Below are 19,065 nucleotides of genomic sequence, written 5' to 3'. Positions count from 1 at the left end.
AGCCTTCTTTATTGGTTATTAAATGAAAATCTGGTTTCTTTTTGCTCACTTATATATGATCTAATATTACTTAAGAGTATCTACAAATTAAATCTAGAATTGAGCAGGTGAATTAAATGAAAACCTAGAGGGAAATATACCACATTAACAGCTGAATCCCCTTAATCAACTTTCCCCAGACCCAGTCCCTCCCTCTCTCCCAATTTTCCTCACATTTTTCACTCCAAAATATGTGAGGGCTTCTTCTTCCATAGATAGGGCATGTAACATCATGCAGTAACCAGGACCTTGAGAGAACATTCATACATTAGGAAATGGATTTTACTTCCTGCTAAACACCAGCCCTTGGCAAGAGTGCTCAGGGCACTCGATTCAGCTGAGGTTAGTCCCCTGAACCCCTGAATGTGAACTTGGTATGGGCATATGGATCATTTTATCAATAGATATAGACAGACAGATAGACATAAAATAAGGGGCACCTAAGATTTCCAAACCATTACCTGGAAAGCCACCGCTGTCCTTAGACTGGTTTGGAAAACCTCCCATCTTGGCTGAAGAGTTTGGGACGGTTAGGTAGGTCCTGCCAAATTTGTTGTTTGTGGGCCAGAAGAAGATAGGAGGATTTTTCTTCAAGTAACAAGACCAAAGCCAACGTTCACAAGAGAGAGCTGAGGTTTGTGCATCAGGAAGACATCTCTCAAGTACCAAGGTCACAGGACAAAAGAAGGTCGGTACTAGGGTTACACAACAAAGTACTTGAAACCAGGCATGAATGAGACAAGGGTGAAAGCAGACTACACACAAGCAAGGAAGAAGGGGCATCCTGGATGATCTCCCTGAACTACATTGGTGTGTATGCATATTGGCGAGCTTTATCTAAAGTACAGGTTAAGTTGAGTTAGCGAGGGAGACACTATTGGCAGCTGTAGAAACTTAAGATCCTTAGTTTCCAAAGTTAACTGGCTACATTTTCTGATTATAAAGGAGCTCCAGAAAATACCCAGAGGGCCAAAAGTTTGTCTCCTATGAAGAGCCAGGATGGAGAGCTCAGTTTAAATACCCTGATCACCTTCCTTCTGGGCCATATCGTTAGTTGTTAGAATCTGCCTCAGTTTGACAGAATGAACTGTCATATCCAAGGCTGTGGATTCTAAGAACTATTTTTATTCAATGCTCCACAAAAAATAACTACAACAGATGCAAAGGTAAGCCTGGCCACAATGATCTCAGTTAAGACCAAAAGGATCTTTTTCTGAGCAACCTGCTGGAAATAATATGGACTTATATATTCCTGATTCAACTCTCAAAAGACAGACTTGACATGTTTAAAATTCCCCTTGTCAAGGAACAAAGCACTGTTAGTTGTACAGCTTTAACTTGACAGTCTTTTGAATTATATCTTGGCAATATGTCCTCTAGCTCAGACGTTTTCAAACATTTTAAAGCAGCAAGAACACTTTTTGCAAAATAAAACCTTACAAGGAACTGAAAAACAGAAGAAAGTGGACGGGCTTTGACTGAAGTAAGGGGCAGAGCTCCAAAGACCCATCTACCTTACTTGGCCTCTTCCAAATATGTCCCCTCATCCCCCTCACACCCTCACATACACCCTAACATACACATAGAATAGCCCCAAGATACCCCCACTCACACATGGGACTTCCCTGAACCCAGTGTGAAACCCAGGTTAGCTGCCACAATAACTTTAGGAGATGGGAGTGTATGAAATGATAATGATTTGATTAAAGCTTCATCAGTAGAAGAAGGGCCTGTTTTGGGAAGATGGTTTCCATATGGTCCACACCTCTAGGGACAGCCACTTCGATCAATGGGGAAAACAACAGCCAAACTTGTGTTAAAGTTATAACCTAAATCTCCTAAATTAAAGTCCAAGGGGAAATATCATTCACATATTCAAGAGAACAGCACTTTTGATCACTTAGCCTTTCCTGATGGTGACACTGATGTCAAACATGTCTTTGAAGAAATTCAAATAAAATGTGGAAAATAATTGCAATTTGCTGATTATTTCTACCTAGGAGATGGACTTCTGAGGATTCAAAGTGATCATTTTACAGGACTCTTAATTAAACAGATTGTCTCCTTCAACGGCTGTTTGCAATTAATTTGATTCTATGACCACCTTCAAATCACTGTGGAGGAGGAAGGCTTTCAGAACCTTTAAAGAGGTTACATAAGCAACCCTCTGAGGGTTACAGCATTGACTGTCTGGCTGTCCTGTTGTGGAGTTCCCCACTGGCTGTATATTAATAAGTCTAAGTTTTCAAAACCTGCCTGAACTGCCAGGTGAGGGTGTTCTTGGCTGTTAAAGACTATCTGAATAAGGCTGGGGGTGGGGGTGGGGAGAAAGCCTGGCAAAAAGGAGCATATTGATTAGAGGAAGCTACTTAGACATGTATTCCATTTAACTCCTTTAACCAGGAAGTGGTTTATCTCACAGTGTCCATGTATATTACCCTTTTCTCTTCATTATATAACACAAGTTTTTCTAGTCACGTAAGATACCCTGTACTTCCTCTGGCTCCACCACAATTACTAGTGCAGTGCTGGGGATATTGCAGGATTTAATGAAACAGTTTCTACTGCACAAAGGGTGCAAAATTTCTAGAGACATTTTGCCCTTAAACTGAAGAACATTTCTTTTATTTTTTAATTTAGTTAGCCTTGTTAGCTATTCAGTATAATTGAACAAACTGTACCTGGATTGTGTTTCCTTACCCTTTAATGCTACTGGAAAATAAGCCTTAATATCTACTTCACTTTCTTACATGTAGCAATTTTTTAAAATATTTATTCCCAGCATTACTATTTTTTTAAATCTATTTATTTTATGTATTTATTTTGGGCTACGTTGGGTCTTCATTGTTGCACGCGGGCTTTCTCTAGTCGCGACGAGCGGGGGCTACTCCTCGTTGTGGTGCGCGGGCTTCTCATTGCGGTGGCTTCTCTTGTTGCGGAGCGCAGGCTCTAGGTGCTCAGGCTTCAGTAGTTGTGGCTTGCGGGCTCTAGAGCACAGGCTCAGTAGTTGTGGCACACAGGCTTAGTTGCTCCGCGGCATGTGGGATCTTCCCAGACCGGGGCTCAAACACGAGTCCCCTGCATTGGCGGCAGATTCTTAACCACTGTACCACCAGGGAAGCCCCCAGCATTACTTTAAAAAAAAATTTTTTTTAATCAATTCTAGATGTATTGTAGGATATGTTAAGACATTTCTGTATCTCTGTGGGAAGCTGTAGGTTTAGCCACAAGCCCAATAACAACGACAGCTTCTAGAGTGCAGGTGCTCACGGCATGGCTCGGAGAGCAGCACTGTGGATGGATTCTCACAGGCCCAGATGGGCTACTTCTGCTCTAACAGCCTTGGGACATCCCTTCCATGATTTGCCAACCACATCACATAAAAAGCAGCATGTTGAAATAGCCATCTAAAGCTGAAGGTCTCTCCTGTGGAAGATTAGCTACCAGAATGTTTTGAATGCTATTTGAATGAGAACTACCAAACTTTTTATCTAGTTAACTAAGTGAATATGACCCGTAAGTACTCTACATCAGCTTCCTCCTCAATAAACTATCAGTTTGAGCCTGTGAGTATATTGTCGTTAGGAAACTTGAAGCTCAACGATTATTCTATTGACCACTGCAGTGCTGTATTTTATCCAAAACACAAATTGTGCCCACTGCTTTTTCTTTTCACAGGATTTAAGGATTAATGATAAATAAGAGCTCACATTCTTAGCACCAATCATGTGTCAAGCATTATGCTAGGCACATCACATGGATTAACTCAAGTAATTCTCACAACAACCCAATGGAGTAGTCCTTATAATAGTCCCCATATAGAAATAATTTCCCATTTTGTGAAAGAGAAAGGTGAAATGTCAAATAATCAGTCCTTGGTCACACTGTTAATAAGTAGAACTTGAATAAGAACCCAAATGTTTCTGAATTCAGAACCAAACTCCCAACCTGTTGAAAAAACTATCCTTAGGTCAAGCCATATAATATTGTATCAGTCAAGATTCAGTTGCAAAAAATGGAATCTCCTCTGTCTAACTGAAGCCCTCACTGGGAGAGCTGAATAAACACATTCTAGATTACTTTCCAGGAACAATTCCCAGCGCCTCCCTGGAGAACTGGAGACCATGGGACATAATGCCTCTTTTCAGATCAGGAATCTGCCATTCCAGAATCATATTCCCAACTCCCATGATCAGAAACTTGCCTCTACTGCGGCCACCTCCGGGGCCATGCTACACCTGCTGCAATTCACACCAGCAAAATGGTCGCCCCATCCATTGCCTCTTGACACACCCAAAGCTAGTGACTGGACACTGGAGCCACACAGACAACCCTCATGACCCACAGTGCTTCCAACAAAGTACAGCCTCCAACACTTCTGCCTTCCAAATCCTGCACGAATGCAACCAATATGATGAACCTAAATCAAATTCAGACCCCTCTTAAAGAGGGAAATGGAGAATGATGTTTTAACTTTCCAATGTCTGCAATACAGGAAAGGAACAAGAGAAGGAGGGTGGAATGGATGCTGAGTTCTAATCCACGACAGCCACTACAAATTCCAAAGATTTGGATGTTCTTCTTTAATAGGGTTGCAAAATTTTGTGTCAAGGAAAAGGTTCTGGAGTTTTCATCAGATTTCAAAGGGGTCCATGACACAAAAATGGATCAGATCTATATGATAACATCTTGAGAATAAGATAAACATTGCAGGAGGAGCTAAAGCATAGTGGTAATGATGCAGTTCTCAAACTCATGAGTTCATGAACATGAGTTCAAATCCTGGTTCTGTCACTTAATAGACGTTTGACCTTTAGCATGTTATCTGATGTCCTTATGCCTTGATTTCCCCTTCTCTAAAATGCGGAGAATAGAATCAACCTAATATGGGTGTTTGGAAGATTAAGTGAAATAATAAATGTAAAATATTTAGAATACCTGGCACTTGGGAAATGCTCCCTAAGTGTTAGCTATTGGACTGAAAAACCTTTAGACAAGATAAATTCTAATCTTAAAAGGTTATATAATAGAGTTGCATTCATGCCCCACACTTTTCAATTCATTTCCAATTTGATTGAGCTTTTAGAAGTGAGTACTTGATTTCCTGTGATAGCAAACAGAAAGACAAGCACCCGTCTATATGGTGATGACCTGGTTCTACTTAAAGAATACATTAATCTCACAGCCAATTACTGCCAGGGGGAACAGCTCAAGCACAACTGTGCCAAAACCAAATTTGTCAGTTTTAGGAGATGTTCTTCAGGACCCAAATGGATAGTATTTTGAAAGTATTCAAAATGCTAACCCTTTTATTGTTTGGAGGGAGGTGTATTAATAGTAACCTCATCCTGGCTGGCCTGCTCTGATACAATGTTACTATCAAATATTCCACTCCTGTCTTGTTATCTGGGTGAGGTGGATGACTGACAACTCCAGCTTGCAAAAATCTTGCCATCCAAGAGCTTATCTTCCATGCTTAAAGGAGCAGGACTTCCATGCTTCCATGGATTCTGCTCAATCATTTGTGCAAACCTAATAAAGCTTACAAAGAAAAGCCTCAGCCCTGCTGGCAGGTACTCCTACAGGCTTCTCTGGATGGCAGAAACAAGACTATGTCTTGGCAAGAATGCAAAGCAGACCCTTTAATTCTGACCATACATCGACTTCCTCGATGTCTAAAATGTATGTGCCAATCAACTGCGAGAAAAACCTACATTTTGTTCATCAGTAACTTTGGTGTTCGATTGTTTGATACATGTCTCCAATCAGAAGTCTGGTTGACATCAGATTGTAACATGTGAAAGAGAACAATTATGGCCAGTGTCAGCCAGCACTTAGGGAAAGGGTTCTTTAATATACTGCTGGTGGGAGGAGTTAGTACATCTTTTCTGAGATTGACGTGGGAATACCTAACCAAATCTTTAAAAGTGAATGCTTATTGACTCACCAATTCAACTTCTAAGAATTTATTCCAAAGAAATAATCTGACAACTGCATAAATTGTATGTACAAAGATGTTCACTTAGGAACTGTTTATAATACAATTGTAAAAGAACTCAATGTTCACAACATAAAATTGGTTAAAACAATTATGGTATAGCTTTAGAATGGAATTCTAAGCAATGATTAGAAGGAAAATTTAGATGTATTTAAATATTGGCATGAAAAGATAGCTGTTATGTAAATTTCAAAAAAAAACCAGACGCATAGTATGATCTCATTTGTGTTTGTGTATATTTATATATAATGTATACATATCTGTGAATATATATTATATATATATAATTATATAAAAAATATATATATAATATTTCTAGAAAGCCATACACTGGAAGGTTAACAGTGGTAATTTATAATGCTTGAGATTGAGCAATTTTTATTTTTTCCTTATGCTATTCTGTATTTTATTAAAAATGATCCATGGGCTTCCCTGGTGGCGCAGTGGTTGGGAGTCCGCCTGCCGATGCAGGGGACACAGGTTCGTGTCCCGGTCCGGGAAGATCCCACATGCCGCAGAGCGGCTGGGCCCGTGGGCCGTGGCTGCTGGGCCTGCGCGTCCGGAGCCTGTGCTCCGCAACGGGAGGGGCCACAGCGGTGAGAGGCCCGCGTACCGCAAAAAAAAAAAGATCCATATGTATTACGTTTTTAATCAGAAAAAATAAGTTATTAAAAAATTTTATGCTCAAGTGATAGCACTTTTGTTTGAAAATAGTCCAAGATATGTACTAAGATTCATATATTCATAATCATACATAATCTCTAAACTTTCTTTGTATCTTGCATCAATATTGGAATAGGCAAACCGATATGCCTTTAGAAGACAGGTGGGCAAAGTAAGTGAAATAGGGTATAAGGCGATAGGAAGGGGAAGTGACCATGATTAACTACAGAGCACATAACCAGTCCAAAGGCTTTCAAATTCAAAAAACTTTCCAGGCACTCAAAATACATCTACAGGCTGAATTTGAATGGCAAGTTGCTAATAAGGACCTTTACAGTGTAAATCTACACACATGCAGAACATTACTATAACTCTCCCACACAATTACAACTGAACATCACTCCCTCTCCATCTTCTAAAGGTGGCTTAAGTAGTATCTATAAAGGAGATTATATTTTTATATTTGTAAAATTATCTTCCTAAAATTTAATATAAGAAAAAGGTTTGTCTCTCTTGATAAACTTTCATAACAGAAGGAAAGCAACATATTTAATTGGCTTTCTCTTTTTTGCTATTTCCCTATTTTGTTCTAGAAAGCTCAGATATGTCCCTTAGTCTAGGTTTTCTGTAAAACTGTCTTTTCCCCTCTATCACTTAGTTCTTACTCACTTGCTTTGATCTTTAGAGTATATGTATTAATCTTACATTTGAGTGTATGTATATACACGACTTTAAATATTTTTGAAATTCAGATTGGACAGAGGGAAGTAGAAATTAGTTAATGTACTGAAAAATAACATCAGCATGCAATAAAATAATTGTAATGACTTGCAAACACACTTTTTATACTTTGGTAGTATCTCTATTCATTTGCCAAATTTTAAACTTTAAATATAGACTGCAAATGTAATATGGGGAATTTAACAGCTGACATGGAAAAGAACCAGGTAAACAACAGGTGAAAAGAAAAGGCAAAAGGGATAGGAAACAGAATTTTCTTTAAAGGTGGAATATTGTATTACAGAATATGAATGTGCAGCAACCACTGTGCCAAAAATAAGATAAAACAAATAGCATCTTTCTTAGGAAGCTTATACCCTTACAGATATATGGATAAGCCTGTCTGCAGAGTCCATCTTCCATCCCCTCTGGGTCCTGTGCCTGCCTTTCCACTCCCCCAGGCTTGTCTACCTGCTTCTAGCTGCTGCTTTACAGCCCACCCATCAATAACCTCTTTCTCAAAAACTAGAAATGAGAATATAAATATTCCTCAAACTTGAAGTTTTGGAACTAAGATGTTTATTAAAAATTAAAAATTGATGGGAGGTAATTATCAAAATGAAATGTGTTAAGATGAGTAATATTAAAATTAATTATTAAATATTTTAAATGGTATTTTATTTTCACATTTATAAGCTGCTCCCTTTTTTTATTCTTAGTTATCTATTTTATACATATTAGTGTATATATGTCAATCCCAATCTCCCAATTCATCCCACCACCACCAACCCCCTTCCCTGCTTTCCCTCCTTGGTGTCCATACATTTGTTCTCTAGATCTATGTCTCTATTTCTTAAACTGCTCCTTTTTTAGGAATAAAAGTTCTAAGGATCAATGAAATGCTGGAAAATTCTTTAAAGAAAGCCCTCATATAAATTCAAGTCATATGCTGAGTCAAAAGTGCAACTTTGATGGCAAAAAGCTAAGCAATAGTCTTCTCAACCAGATATACATATAACAAAAAACATTAACTAACCAGTCTCTTGTTTTTATTGTCTACTGAAATAAATTTCAATTTAAAGAAATAAGACCCAAATATAAATGAATAAGCTGGCTATTATAAGAAATACATTCCTTGTTTAACTATGTATCTTGAACTCTCATTGAAATGGAATAAAATAAAACATTCTAGAAATTAACTTAGTAATCAAAAGCTGGATGAGAAAGTAATATTATATCAATGCCTAAATAGCATTTAGTATGAAGTTAAGATTTTCTAAAACACTCCAGGGTGTAGAGTCAAAAAAATTTTGAGAAAAATTAATTATTTATTCAAAGATAATGAGAAAGAACTTTCATGTACCCCTTAGTATAAGGAAAGTCTGAGGAACAAATAAAACTTACAAAAATGTGTTTTTTACCCCCAAACAAGAAAAGCACAATAGATTGTGAGTGACAGAGGATATTTCTGAATTGATTTTAAAAAAATGAATATGGAGAGTGAAGTACTCTGATGATGTATGGAATCCACAGCATCAACATTCAATAAACATTAAAAGTCATAATGCATGTGCAGATTGACAATCTAAAAATAATTACCAACAAAGGAAAATAGCACTGTCATCATTACCCCAGGATACCAAACAAAGTGACACACAACGAAGCATTCACTCTCCTAAAACAGGGAAGTGTGGTAGAATTACTGAGTACTGTTAAAACATTGGAGGGTTTCTACAAAAAGTCTGCAAGATAGATATAATTACTACAGGATTATAAACCTACCCACTAAGGTGACGAATTAATGTCCAGAATAAATACCTAGAAACTCAGAATCAACAAATTAGTAGCAAATTACAGAGAAAACAATCACATGATGTCTGCAGTCCCATTTAAATAAAACTCTACCGTGAAAGAGCCAGCAGTGGAGCTGGCAGTGATTCTGAAGCAGCAGCAGCAATCCATAGAGGCTTCTTAATTTTCTTGTCATTTAAGAATTAAGCCACTTCCAGTTCACACTGATCCTACCAGGTGCACTAAATTGATGTCATTATGAGCCACCAGGAAATACCCACCGAGACTTACACCAACACTGAGAAGTTTTGTTAAACAGCTGGGTGTTTTAATTGATTTGTATTATTTAAAATAGGAACAGTTAAAAGTCAGTTATCGGATGTTGTGTAAAAGAGATGCCTAGAGACTCTAGGGAGACTGAGTTCAGAAGAAAGCCAATCACTGGAACTTCACTTGAGCACTTAAGATTATTACTAGAGGAAGCACAATTAAATCATCAGTTTATCAGCCATCATTATAAATCACCAGGCAACATATCAAGCTTCATTATTTAAGAATCCTTAACCAGTGACTTCCTGCATCACTGAGAGTCAAAAGCAATCTATCTACCAAAGGGTACCTAAGGAGTTTTAGATTTTTTATTGTGTGTGTGTGTGTCTGTGTGTGTGTGTGTGTATGTGTGTGTGTTTGGTTTTTTACCCTGAGAGATTTATCATGGAAATATGAAAACTCACTGAAATTAATTCTCATACCTTTGCATGTTTTAGACATGCTAAAATCTTCACAATGAAATTAGTGGTATTTGGGGCATGCAGAATGTGTATTCAAGGCTCCTCCTGGTCCAGTTCTCTCACAGCACTTGTGTGGGATCACATGGAAAAATAATCATTGAGTTTCTTTCCACTTCTATCCACCCAAACCCATTCATTTACCTGCACTTGGACAGCCTTCCCCAGACATGTAAAATCAGAAAACAAGGTACCTCAAAAGTCTTAGTTTTCCAAATCTAAAGCACACAGTTCAGGTGTTAGAAAGAATATATTTGAAAGGAGATGACACAGGTTGAGTTTTGTATACAACCCTCTCTTACTCTTCCTACCAACTCTATGTAGATGCTGCCATTAATTTTAATGGAAAAATAAGACACGGAGAGTTTTTGTAATTTGCCCAAGGTCATACAGCTAGTAAGTGGTAGTGCCCAAAGTTAAATCCACTCTGTCTGGTGCAGCACCTAGATAAGGACTCTGGAAGGGGACAAGCCTCCTTGGAGAATGCCCAAGCCTGGGCATCAACTTGTCGTATCAAAAAACAAGAAGCCGGGCTTCCCTGGTGGCGCGGTGGTTGAGAGTCCGCCTGCCGATGCAGGAGACACGGGTTCATGCCCCGGTCCGGGAGGATCCCACATGCGGCGGAGCGGCTGGGCCCGTGAGCCATGGCCGCTGAGCCTGTGCGTCCGGAGCCTGTGCTCCGCAATGGGAGAGGCCACAACAGTGAGAGGCCCGCGTACCGCCAAAAAAAAAAAAAAAAGCAAAAAGCCATCAAAGCTACTTGAGTTGTATCAAAATAACTCAGGAGCCAACTTAGAGACTTACATTGGCCATGGAAATTCCCTGGCAGTCCAGTGGTTAGGACTCAGCACTTTCACTGCTGTGGGCCTGGGTTCGATCACTGGTTGGGGAACTAAGATTCCACGAGCCACACAGCCCAGCCCAAAAAAAGAGAGAGACTTACACTGGCCAAAGATGAGACAAACCAAGCATCAATAAAGGTAATCACTACAATGAATTGAAATACATAAAACATTTATATCCATGACTCCATAAAAAAAACTTTCTTGGTCACCTTTGGAGGATGCTAGAGAACCAACTCATTATCTTGAAAGCTAGAACATAAAGAGAAAGAATCAAGCATTTATCCTGCTTTTTCTATACAAAGCACACCTCAAGTAACTAAGCTGGTTAGGGAAACTCTGTCATTACAGAAGTAGTCCAGCTAATAAATAACGAATGATAGAATTAGAACATTACCATTTTGCAACCCCTCTAATGAATTAATGGGTCTAGGCAATAATCATCAATGGCTGCTAACATCACAAAAAAAGAGCAAAAACCAAATATTATGTGCCTCCTTATAAAAGTACCCAGAATCACCAATGAAGTATTCTTGCCCTAAAATACTAAACCTGAATCTGATCAAGCTTCCAGATCTAACTAGGAGTGTATATAAAAAATAGGGAGGAACATAGTAAACACACCACAGAGATACAATAAAAAAAAATCCAGACTGCAAATACTACAGGAAAAACAACCTTTTTTCTTTAACAAAACCTACAAGAAAAAAAGAAAGGAATGAGAATTTTAGTTTCAAAAGTCTTGAGATGTTAACCATGTTAATGTATAAACCTTATTTGGATCCTGATTCAAAGAAACTACTTAAAAAAAGAAGAGGAAGGAAGGGAGGGAGGAAAGGAGAGAGGAAAGAAGGAAATAAGAAAGAAGGAAGGAAGGAAGGAGGGAGGGAGGGAGGAAGGGAGGGAGGAAAGAGGAAACAATTGGGGAAATTCAAACATTTGCTTATTTAATGATATTAAGAAATTATTAACAACTTTAGTTGTGATAACAGAATTGTGGTTATGTTTTTTAAGAATCCTTACCTTTTTAAAATAAACTTTTTTATTTTGAGATAAATGTGGATTCACACACAGCTGTAACAAATGATACAAAGAGATCACTCATACCCTTCACTCAGTGCCCCCAGCGGTAACATCTTGCAAAACTATAGTATATTATCACAACCAAGACACTGACATTGATACAGTCGGATACAGAACATTTCCACTGTCACAAGCTTCCCTTGTTGCCTTTTATAACAACACCCACTTTCCTCCTACTCACAACCTCTGAAAACTGCAATCTATTCTCCAATCTATAATCTCCTCATTTCAAAAATGTTAGCTAAATGGAATCATATACTAGACAAACGTTGGGGATTGACTTTTTGCACTCAATAATTCTCTGGAGATTCATCCAGGTTGTTAAGCGTATCAATAGTTGGTTCCTTTGTATTGCTGAGTAGTATCGTGCTAAGGAAGTACCACCGTTTGTTTAACCATGCTCCTAAAGGACTTCAGAGTTGTTTCCATTTGGGCTATTATGAATAAAGCTGCTTTAAACATCTCTGTAGAGCACTTATCTTTTATTCACTTTTATTTTTTATTGAAGTATAATTGCTTTACAATGTTGTGTTAGATTCTGCTGTACAGCAAAGTGAATCAGCTCTATGTATACCTACATCCCCTCCCTCTTGGACCTCCCTCCCACCCACCCCACCCCTAGTGCCACCCATCTAGGTCATCACAGAGCACGGAGCTGAGCTCCCTGTGCTATACAGCAGGTTCCCACTAGCTATCTATTTTACACATGGAAGTATATATATGTCAATCGTAATCTCCCAATTTGTCCCACCCTCCCCTTCCACCTCTGTGTCCATATGTCCATTCTCTACGTCTGTGTCTCTATTCCTGCCCTGGAAATAGGTTCATCTGTACCATTTTCCTATATTCCACATATATGCGTTATTATACGATATTATACGTTTTTCTCTTTCTGACTTACTTCACTCTGTATGACAGACTCTAGGTCCATCCACATCTCTACAAATGACCCAATTTCATTCCTTTTTATGGCTGAGTAATATTCCATTGTATATATATACCACATATTCTTTATCCATTCACCTGTCATTGGACATTTAGGTTGCTTCCATGTCCTGGCTACTGTAAATAGTGCTGTAATGAACATTGGGGTACATGACTCTTTTTGAATTATGGTATTCTCAGGGTATACGCCCAGTAGTGGGATTGCTGGGTCATATGGTAGTTCTGTTTTTAGTTTTTTAAGGATCCTCCATACTGTTCTCCATAGTGGCTGTATCAATTCACATTTCCACCAAGAGTGCAAGAGGTTTCCCTTCTCTCCACATCCTCTCCAGCATTTATTGTTTGTAGATTTTTTGATGATGGCCATTATGACCAGTGTGAGGTGATACCTCATTATAGTTTTGACTTGCATTTCTCTAATAATTAGTGATGCTGAGCATCTTTTCATGTGCCTCTTGGCCATCTGTAAGTCTTCTTTGGAGACATGTCTGTTTAGGTTTTCCACCCATTTTTTTTGATTGCGTTGTTTGTTTTTTTGATATTGAGCCCTTATCTTTTAAAGATACATACTTAAATACTTATGGATGAGAATGGATGAGATAATATGATGTCTAGGATTTGCTACCAAAAAATTCCAGATTGGGTGAGATACCAAAATAATAAGATTGGTCATTAGTTTGCAAGTACACTATATTATTACCTCTACTTTTGTATTATGTTTGTAATTTTCCATATAAAGTTAAAAAAAGGAGACAGTAAGAAAAAATTACTTATCTGATACACTTATCTGAAGATATGTGTATTTACACATATCTTTGAGTAAAATTGAAAGTATGATTTCTTATCCTCTAATTTTAACTCATGCCAAGATTACAGGAGTTCTTTACCTAAAACATAGAGCCCACACCTTCCAGTGATTATTATTGTAACATTCACTGTACCAAATTTAGGCAGATCGAACCTAGGCATCTGTTCACTTTCTCCTTCTGGAAGTTCTTTATTAGGCTGCAGGGCTGAGATAATAGGTAGTCCGTAATGTTGGACAAAAGCAGGTAAGTAATCACCATAGTCAAATGTATGAGATTCATGAGTGGCTTGTCTTCAAAACAGAGAGTTCATATCTGACATGAATAGGTCCTTATCATCAAGACAAATGCTGAGAGAACAGAAGTGTGATTATTAAAGATGAAGAGCAATAAACTATATGAGCACAGTCAAGCCTGAAAATGAAGTGAAACGCATGTTATATTATGCAAAGGCTACTTTTGTTTTTAAGCCACTCTGGAGGACAGGATATTATTATCATGTTCAGTCTGCAACCTAATGGTTCTTTAAAATAATCCTGCAAAATGGTGTCTACTATTTGATGCTACCAATATTCTATCAGCTCATTCTTCCCCAGTGCTGTATCACACCCTCCCCTTCACAGCACTGAGGACACCCTATTTTTTCTCCACATGGAGCCTTACAAAATTGAGGACACACTCTCTCAAAGATCTCAAGCAAAGAACAGCACATAAATAGCAACCCATTAACTAAACTGGGATTAAAAGCTAAGACCTCCAAAGTAAATATTCATAATGACTTTCAAATACCAAGTTAGTACAATGACAACAAATGAGTTTCCCTTGCTAGGTCTTCAATGCCTGGACATACACTGTGATGAGCAGTTCTAAAGCTTAAACAAAGTGTGTTATCAAAAGTGGGGATACAAGATCAATCCCAATAAGACAAATCCCAAAGGAACATCTAAATGTTATAGTTATGTTGTACTTCGGTTATATCAAATATCCCTCCCAATAAGTGGGCCTCATACTTGGTATTGAGATCGTAATGCTTATTGTGATAGGATTTGATCATTACTACCATGTTTTGACAAGTAGGAAAAAGATGATCTGCTAACAGGCTGTCTGTATGATGCTTAAATGCCTGGAAACTAAAAGATACTAGTCAATTTCATTAAAAACTATCAGCATACAGATTTGTTCATGTGGTTGGTTTAGCAACTTAGGAATTCCATCAATGGAATGAAATCTATTGGCAACATCATATTAGGTAACTAAGAAAATATGGTTGACCTCAAAATCTTGTTCATATGTCACAAACCGGAACGGAGACATGTGGAATTAAAACCCAAATGACATAGACCACGTGGAATTGTGCTATAGCACAATTAATAATAGCGATGCTAGTGACAGAAAAAAGAAGAAAATAAGATTCGGGCTCAGGTGCACAATGTTAAACGTGATTGAGAAGCAGCAGAGAAAAAAGGCCCTGAAGTTAAATACATATATATTTTTGGATGCTCCCTTCCTCTATCCTTTGCCGTCTTCCTTGACTCTCACAACCAAAGATTTTCTGGGTCCTGTGGATTCTGACTCTACATTTTTGGACAGTTTGTGGTCACTTACAAGACACTGGAAGTTGAAACGCTTAGCATTTACCTTGACATACTTAAAGGTTAATCTAAAACACTATGCATAAAATAAAATGCTCTTGCCAAAAATCTTTATGATGGATTTGCTTATATATCTCATTATATTATCCTTCTTCATAGCAACCACTGATTCCTGGTCTACAGAAATGGCATTTCAGAGGGGGCCATTTTTGTAAGCAGAAGTAGTTTCCGAGAAAAGGAACATATGAAAGAACGAGGGGGATATATAAAGATAGAACAAAGGCAACAGGGAAAGCATGAAACCTGGAAAGAATTCCAAGAACAAACTGCACAAAATGGGCTTGGGGAAGTGAATAGCCATGATTGGCAGGAGCTGAAACTGTGTAGCATGCAGACGTAGGAGAAAAGCTTGAAAGGGCTGGTGGGACCCAGGGAATGGCAGCCACTGGAACGCCAGCAAGGCATTTAGACCACATACCATAGCCCCTTGGACAGCTATTGCAAGTTTGCACATGGGTAAGATAAGAGCAGCATTGTTAGGAAAAATTGACTAGAAGGAAGGAGCAGGGAGGAAAGGAGCAGAAGACCAAAGTAGGAGGTTTTACTAATTGTTCCAGATGAGGCAACAGGGCTTGAACTAGGAAGGTGACAGTAGGAAGAGAAAGAAAAGGATTAATTTGAGGGGCAGTGTGATTCATATACTTAAAAACTAGTTTTGTCCTCAATTAAAACCTAGAAAATGGTCATTTGCAGTCATTGCCAAAGAACTACTTATGAGATGCTAAGGATTCTTAAGTTGATTGGGAGGTAAACTGTCATTATTGTGATCAAACACGTAAGAGGGCATAAAAATTCTAATGGCTGAGGGCTTCCCTGGTGGCGCAGTGGTTGAGAGTCTGTCTGCCGATGCAGGGGACATGGGTTCATGCCATGGTCCGGGAGGATCCCACACGCCGCGCAGCGGCTGGGCCCGTGAGCCATGGCCACTGAGCCTGCGCGTCCGGAGCCTGTGCTCCACAATGGGAGAGGACACAACAGTGAGAGGCCCACGTACCGAAAAAAAAAAAAAAAAAAAAAAAAAATTCTATTGGTGGCTGATAAAGTTATTATTATTATTTTTTTTTCTTTTGCTGTACGCAGGCCTCTCACTGTTGTGGCCTCTCCCGGTGCGGAGCACAGACTCCGGACGCGCAGGCTCAGCAGCCATGGCTCACAGGCCCGGCCGCTCCGCGGCATGTGGGATCTTCCCAGACCGGGGCACGAACCCGTGTCCCCTGCATCGGCAGGCGGACTCTCAATCACTGCGCCACCACGGAAGCCCGATGAAGTTATTTTTAAAGGAAGCTTTGATTAAACTTAACAGAGGCTGGGAAAAAATAAGATTTTTGATATAAGTAAAAATTATTTTTAAAGAGAACATGATTGGTTGAAAGGTGATGAGTATTTTTAAATTTCTAAAATAATTAACTACTGATTTTAGCAGGGCAGTAATAATGACTTATATGATTGACAAATCTATTTTTCTTTACTTTTGCAAATCTATTTTTTTTTTTTTTTTTTTTGCAGTACGCAGGCCTCTCACTGCTGTGGCCTCTCCCATTGCGGAGCACAGGCTCCGGACGCGCAGGCCCAGTGGCCATGGCTCACGAGCCCAGCCGCTCCGCGGCATGTGGGATCCTCCCTGACCGGGGCACAAACCCGCATCCCCTACATCGGCAGGTGGACTCTCAACCACTGCGCCACCAGGGAAGCCCACAAATCTATTTTTTATATCTACTTTTGTAGATCTATTTTCTCAACTTTTTCAGATCACTATTGCAAATTTATTATTAATCAAAAGTTAATTGTTTTGCAAATGCACTTACTAGTAAAATTCTGAAGCATTATAGGTGACACAAGCTAAATCACCTATTTCTTGGTGTATATGCCAACTTTGTTTCTATTCTCATTTACTTAATACATTTTTATTGAATACCTACTGTATGATAAATACTGTGCTGGTGCTGGGTATACAGTGAAGAGGGAAAAAAAAAACCAGGGTCTGCCCACATGGGAGTACACAGTATAATGGAAAAGACAGACATTAAATTTTTTTCAAAAAATCCAAATCGATAATTTAAACCTGTAAGATGCACTATGAAGGAAAATTACAGGGTGCTATGAGGGCTTATAACAGATAGGCTAAACCAAGCCTGGATCTGGGAAGATGTATTAAAGGAAACTGTCTTTGAACTGAAATCTGTAAGGAAGTAGAGGAGTGAAACAGGAAAAAAAAAAGTAGGAGAGAGAACTAGAAGAAAAGACGAGCAGAGGGAAAGAATCACATGTAATACAATGAAAATACTCTCTAACCTGTTGGGTAATAGTGTCCCACGGTCCATGCAGCAGCCGAGTCTTATAGCACTCATGAACTCCTTCCCATATGTCCTTCAGAGCTAAAGGGCTTCCATCTGTGAAAGTGCATGGTAAAGACTGCCAGTTAGTAATCCATTTGACACAATGGTGCTTGATGTCTGTCTAAAACTACTGAAAGAATATTATGATTTTAAAAAAATCTTTACTAGTACACACACTATTTATATACCAAAAGAGTGCTATATGAATTACTATTTTCTTCCTGAGGGAAATGTAAACATTCAATCTTGTCCCCTTTGTAACCATCTAACAGTTAAATTATCTGCTCATTTATTGCCTCTAGGAATTTTTACAAAATAAATAAGATCCAAACGTGTTTTAGAGAACTGATAAATAGAAGCATCGGCAAAGGACCAGGTAGATTCACATATTCACAAGGGTGTACTATAGATACCTCTGAAGTCTTAATACTTCCTCTAATTCTTAAATCAGAGACCATACACATGCTTCTTTCACCCTTTTGTTGGCTGAATATCTGTAATGTTCAAATAACTCTGTTGGGTACCATGGGGAATAGAGAGGAGGAAAGCACACAGTTTCTGCTAGTAAGGAGTATTTCCTTACTAGGGAAATTATGACAAGCATATCAGTAAATATTGATACTAAAATCCTAGGTAGAATGGTCAATGCCAGAGGAAAGCTGCAGTTCTCTGAGAGTCCAGAGGAGGGAGACATTAACACCCACTGTTTGTGGCAGGTGGAGAAGGGATCTTAGGGGTGGAGGGACTTGAGAAGGACTTGGCATGAAGAGATCAGTAAGAGCTTTAGTGAACAATAAACCTCCTTTTCTTTGAGCAACTTTGATTATTCACCTATATTCGTAATCACCCAAATAATGTATTTTACGAAGAATACTATGACACAAGGTAAGTAAAGTGGAGAAATAGACATCTAGGTTCAGAAAAGAAAGCAGAAAGAGGGAATTACCTAAGGACTTTAAAACCACACACTGTTGAAAAGAAGGTGGTCTTAAATTAGCATTTAGTGCTACTTGGCCCATTTAGAGCTAACCAAGTCCTCAAGACCTATGGGTGTGCTCTTTTCTTTAGGTAAGTAGACAACGTCATTTAAAAAAGACTCATCAGCATATTAGATCCAAAGAAGTATTTGGTCATCAGGTACAACAAAACTTGGAGAAATAATCTACTCAAAAGCCCCCCAAACCAAAAGGTATTGCATTCAGACTTATGGAGTACAAGTAAAGATGTGGGGTGTAGGAGAAGAGCATGAAATTTGAAGTCCGGGCTGAGTGTGAATCCTAGTATTGGCACTTATCCTGTACGTGGCTGCAAGGTATTTTGCTTCTTTTTTTTTTTTTAATTGAAATATAGTTGATTTACTATTTTGCTTTTAACTTTACCTGAAAAAATGAGGATAATAATC

The 19,065-nt window shown here is 38.6% G+C and overlaps 1 protein-coding gene across 4 annotated transcripts in view; it reads right to left on the bottom strand.

Moving 5' to 3' along the window:
* Positions 1-19,065, bottom strand: part of ATG10 (autophagy related 10) — a 224,620-nt gene that overhangs the window by 61,260 nt on the left and 144,295 nt on the right. For all 4 annotated transcript variants that reach the window (XM_030846998.2, XM_060295973.1, XM_030847007.2 and 1 more), the window contains exon 5: positions 17,620-17,717. In XM_030846998.2, the coding sequence (XP_030702858.2) occupies positions 17,620-17,717 (98 nt within the window). The remainder of the gene's footprint in view (positions 1-17,619; positions 17,718-19,065) is intronic.

The sequence above is a fragment of the Globicephala melas genome, chromosome 3 (genome assembly GCF_963455315.2).
Source record: "Globicephala melas chromosome 3, mGloMel1.2, whole genome shotgun sequence".
In the NCBI taxonomy this organism is placed as follows: domain Eukaryota; kingdom Metazoa; phylum Chordata; class Mammalia; order Artiodactyla; family Delphinidae; genus Globicephala; species Globicephala melas.
This window is presented reverse-complemented; position numbering and strand designations above follow the sequence as displayed.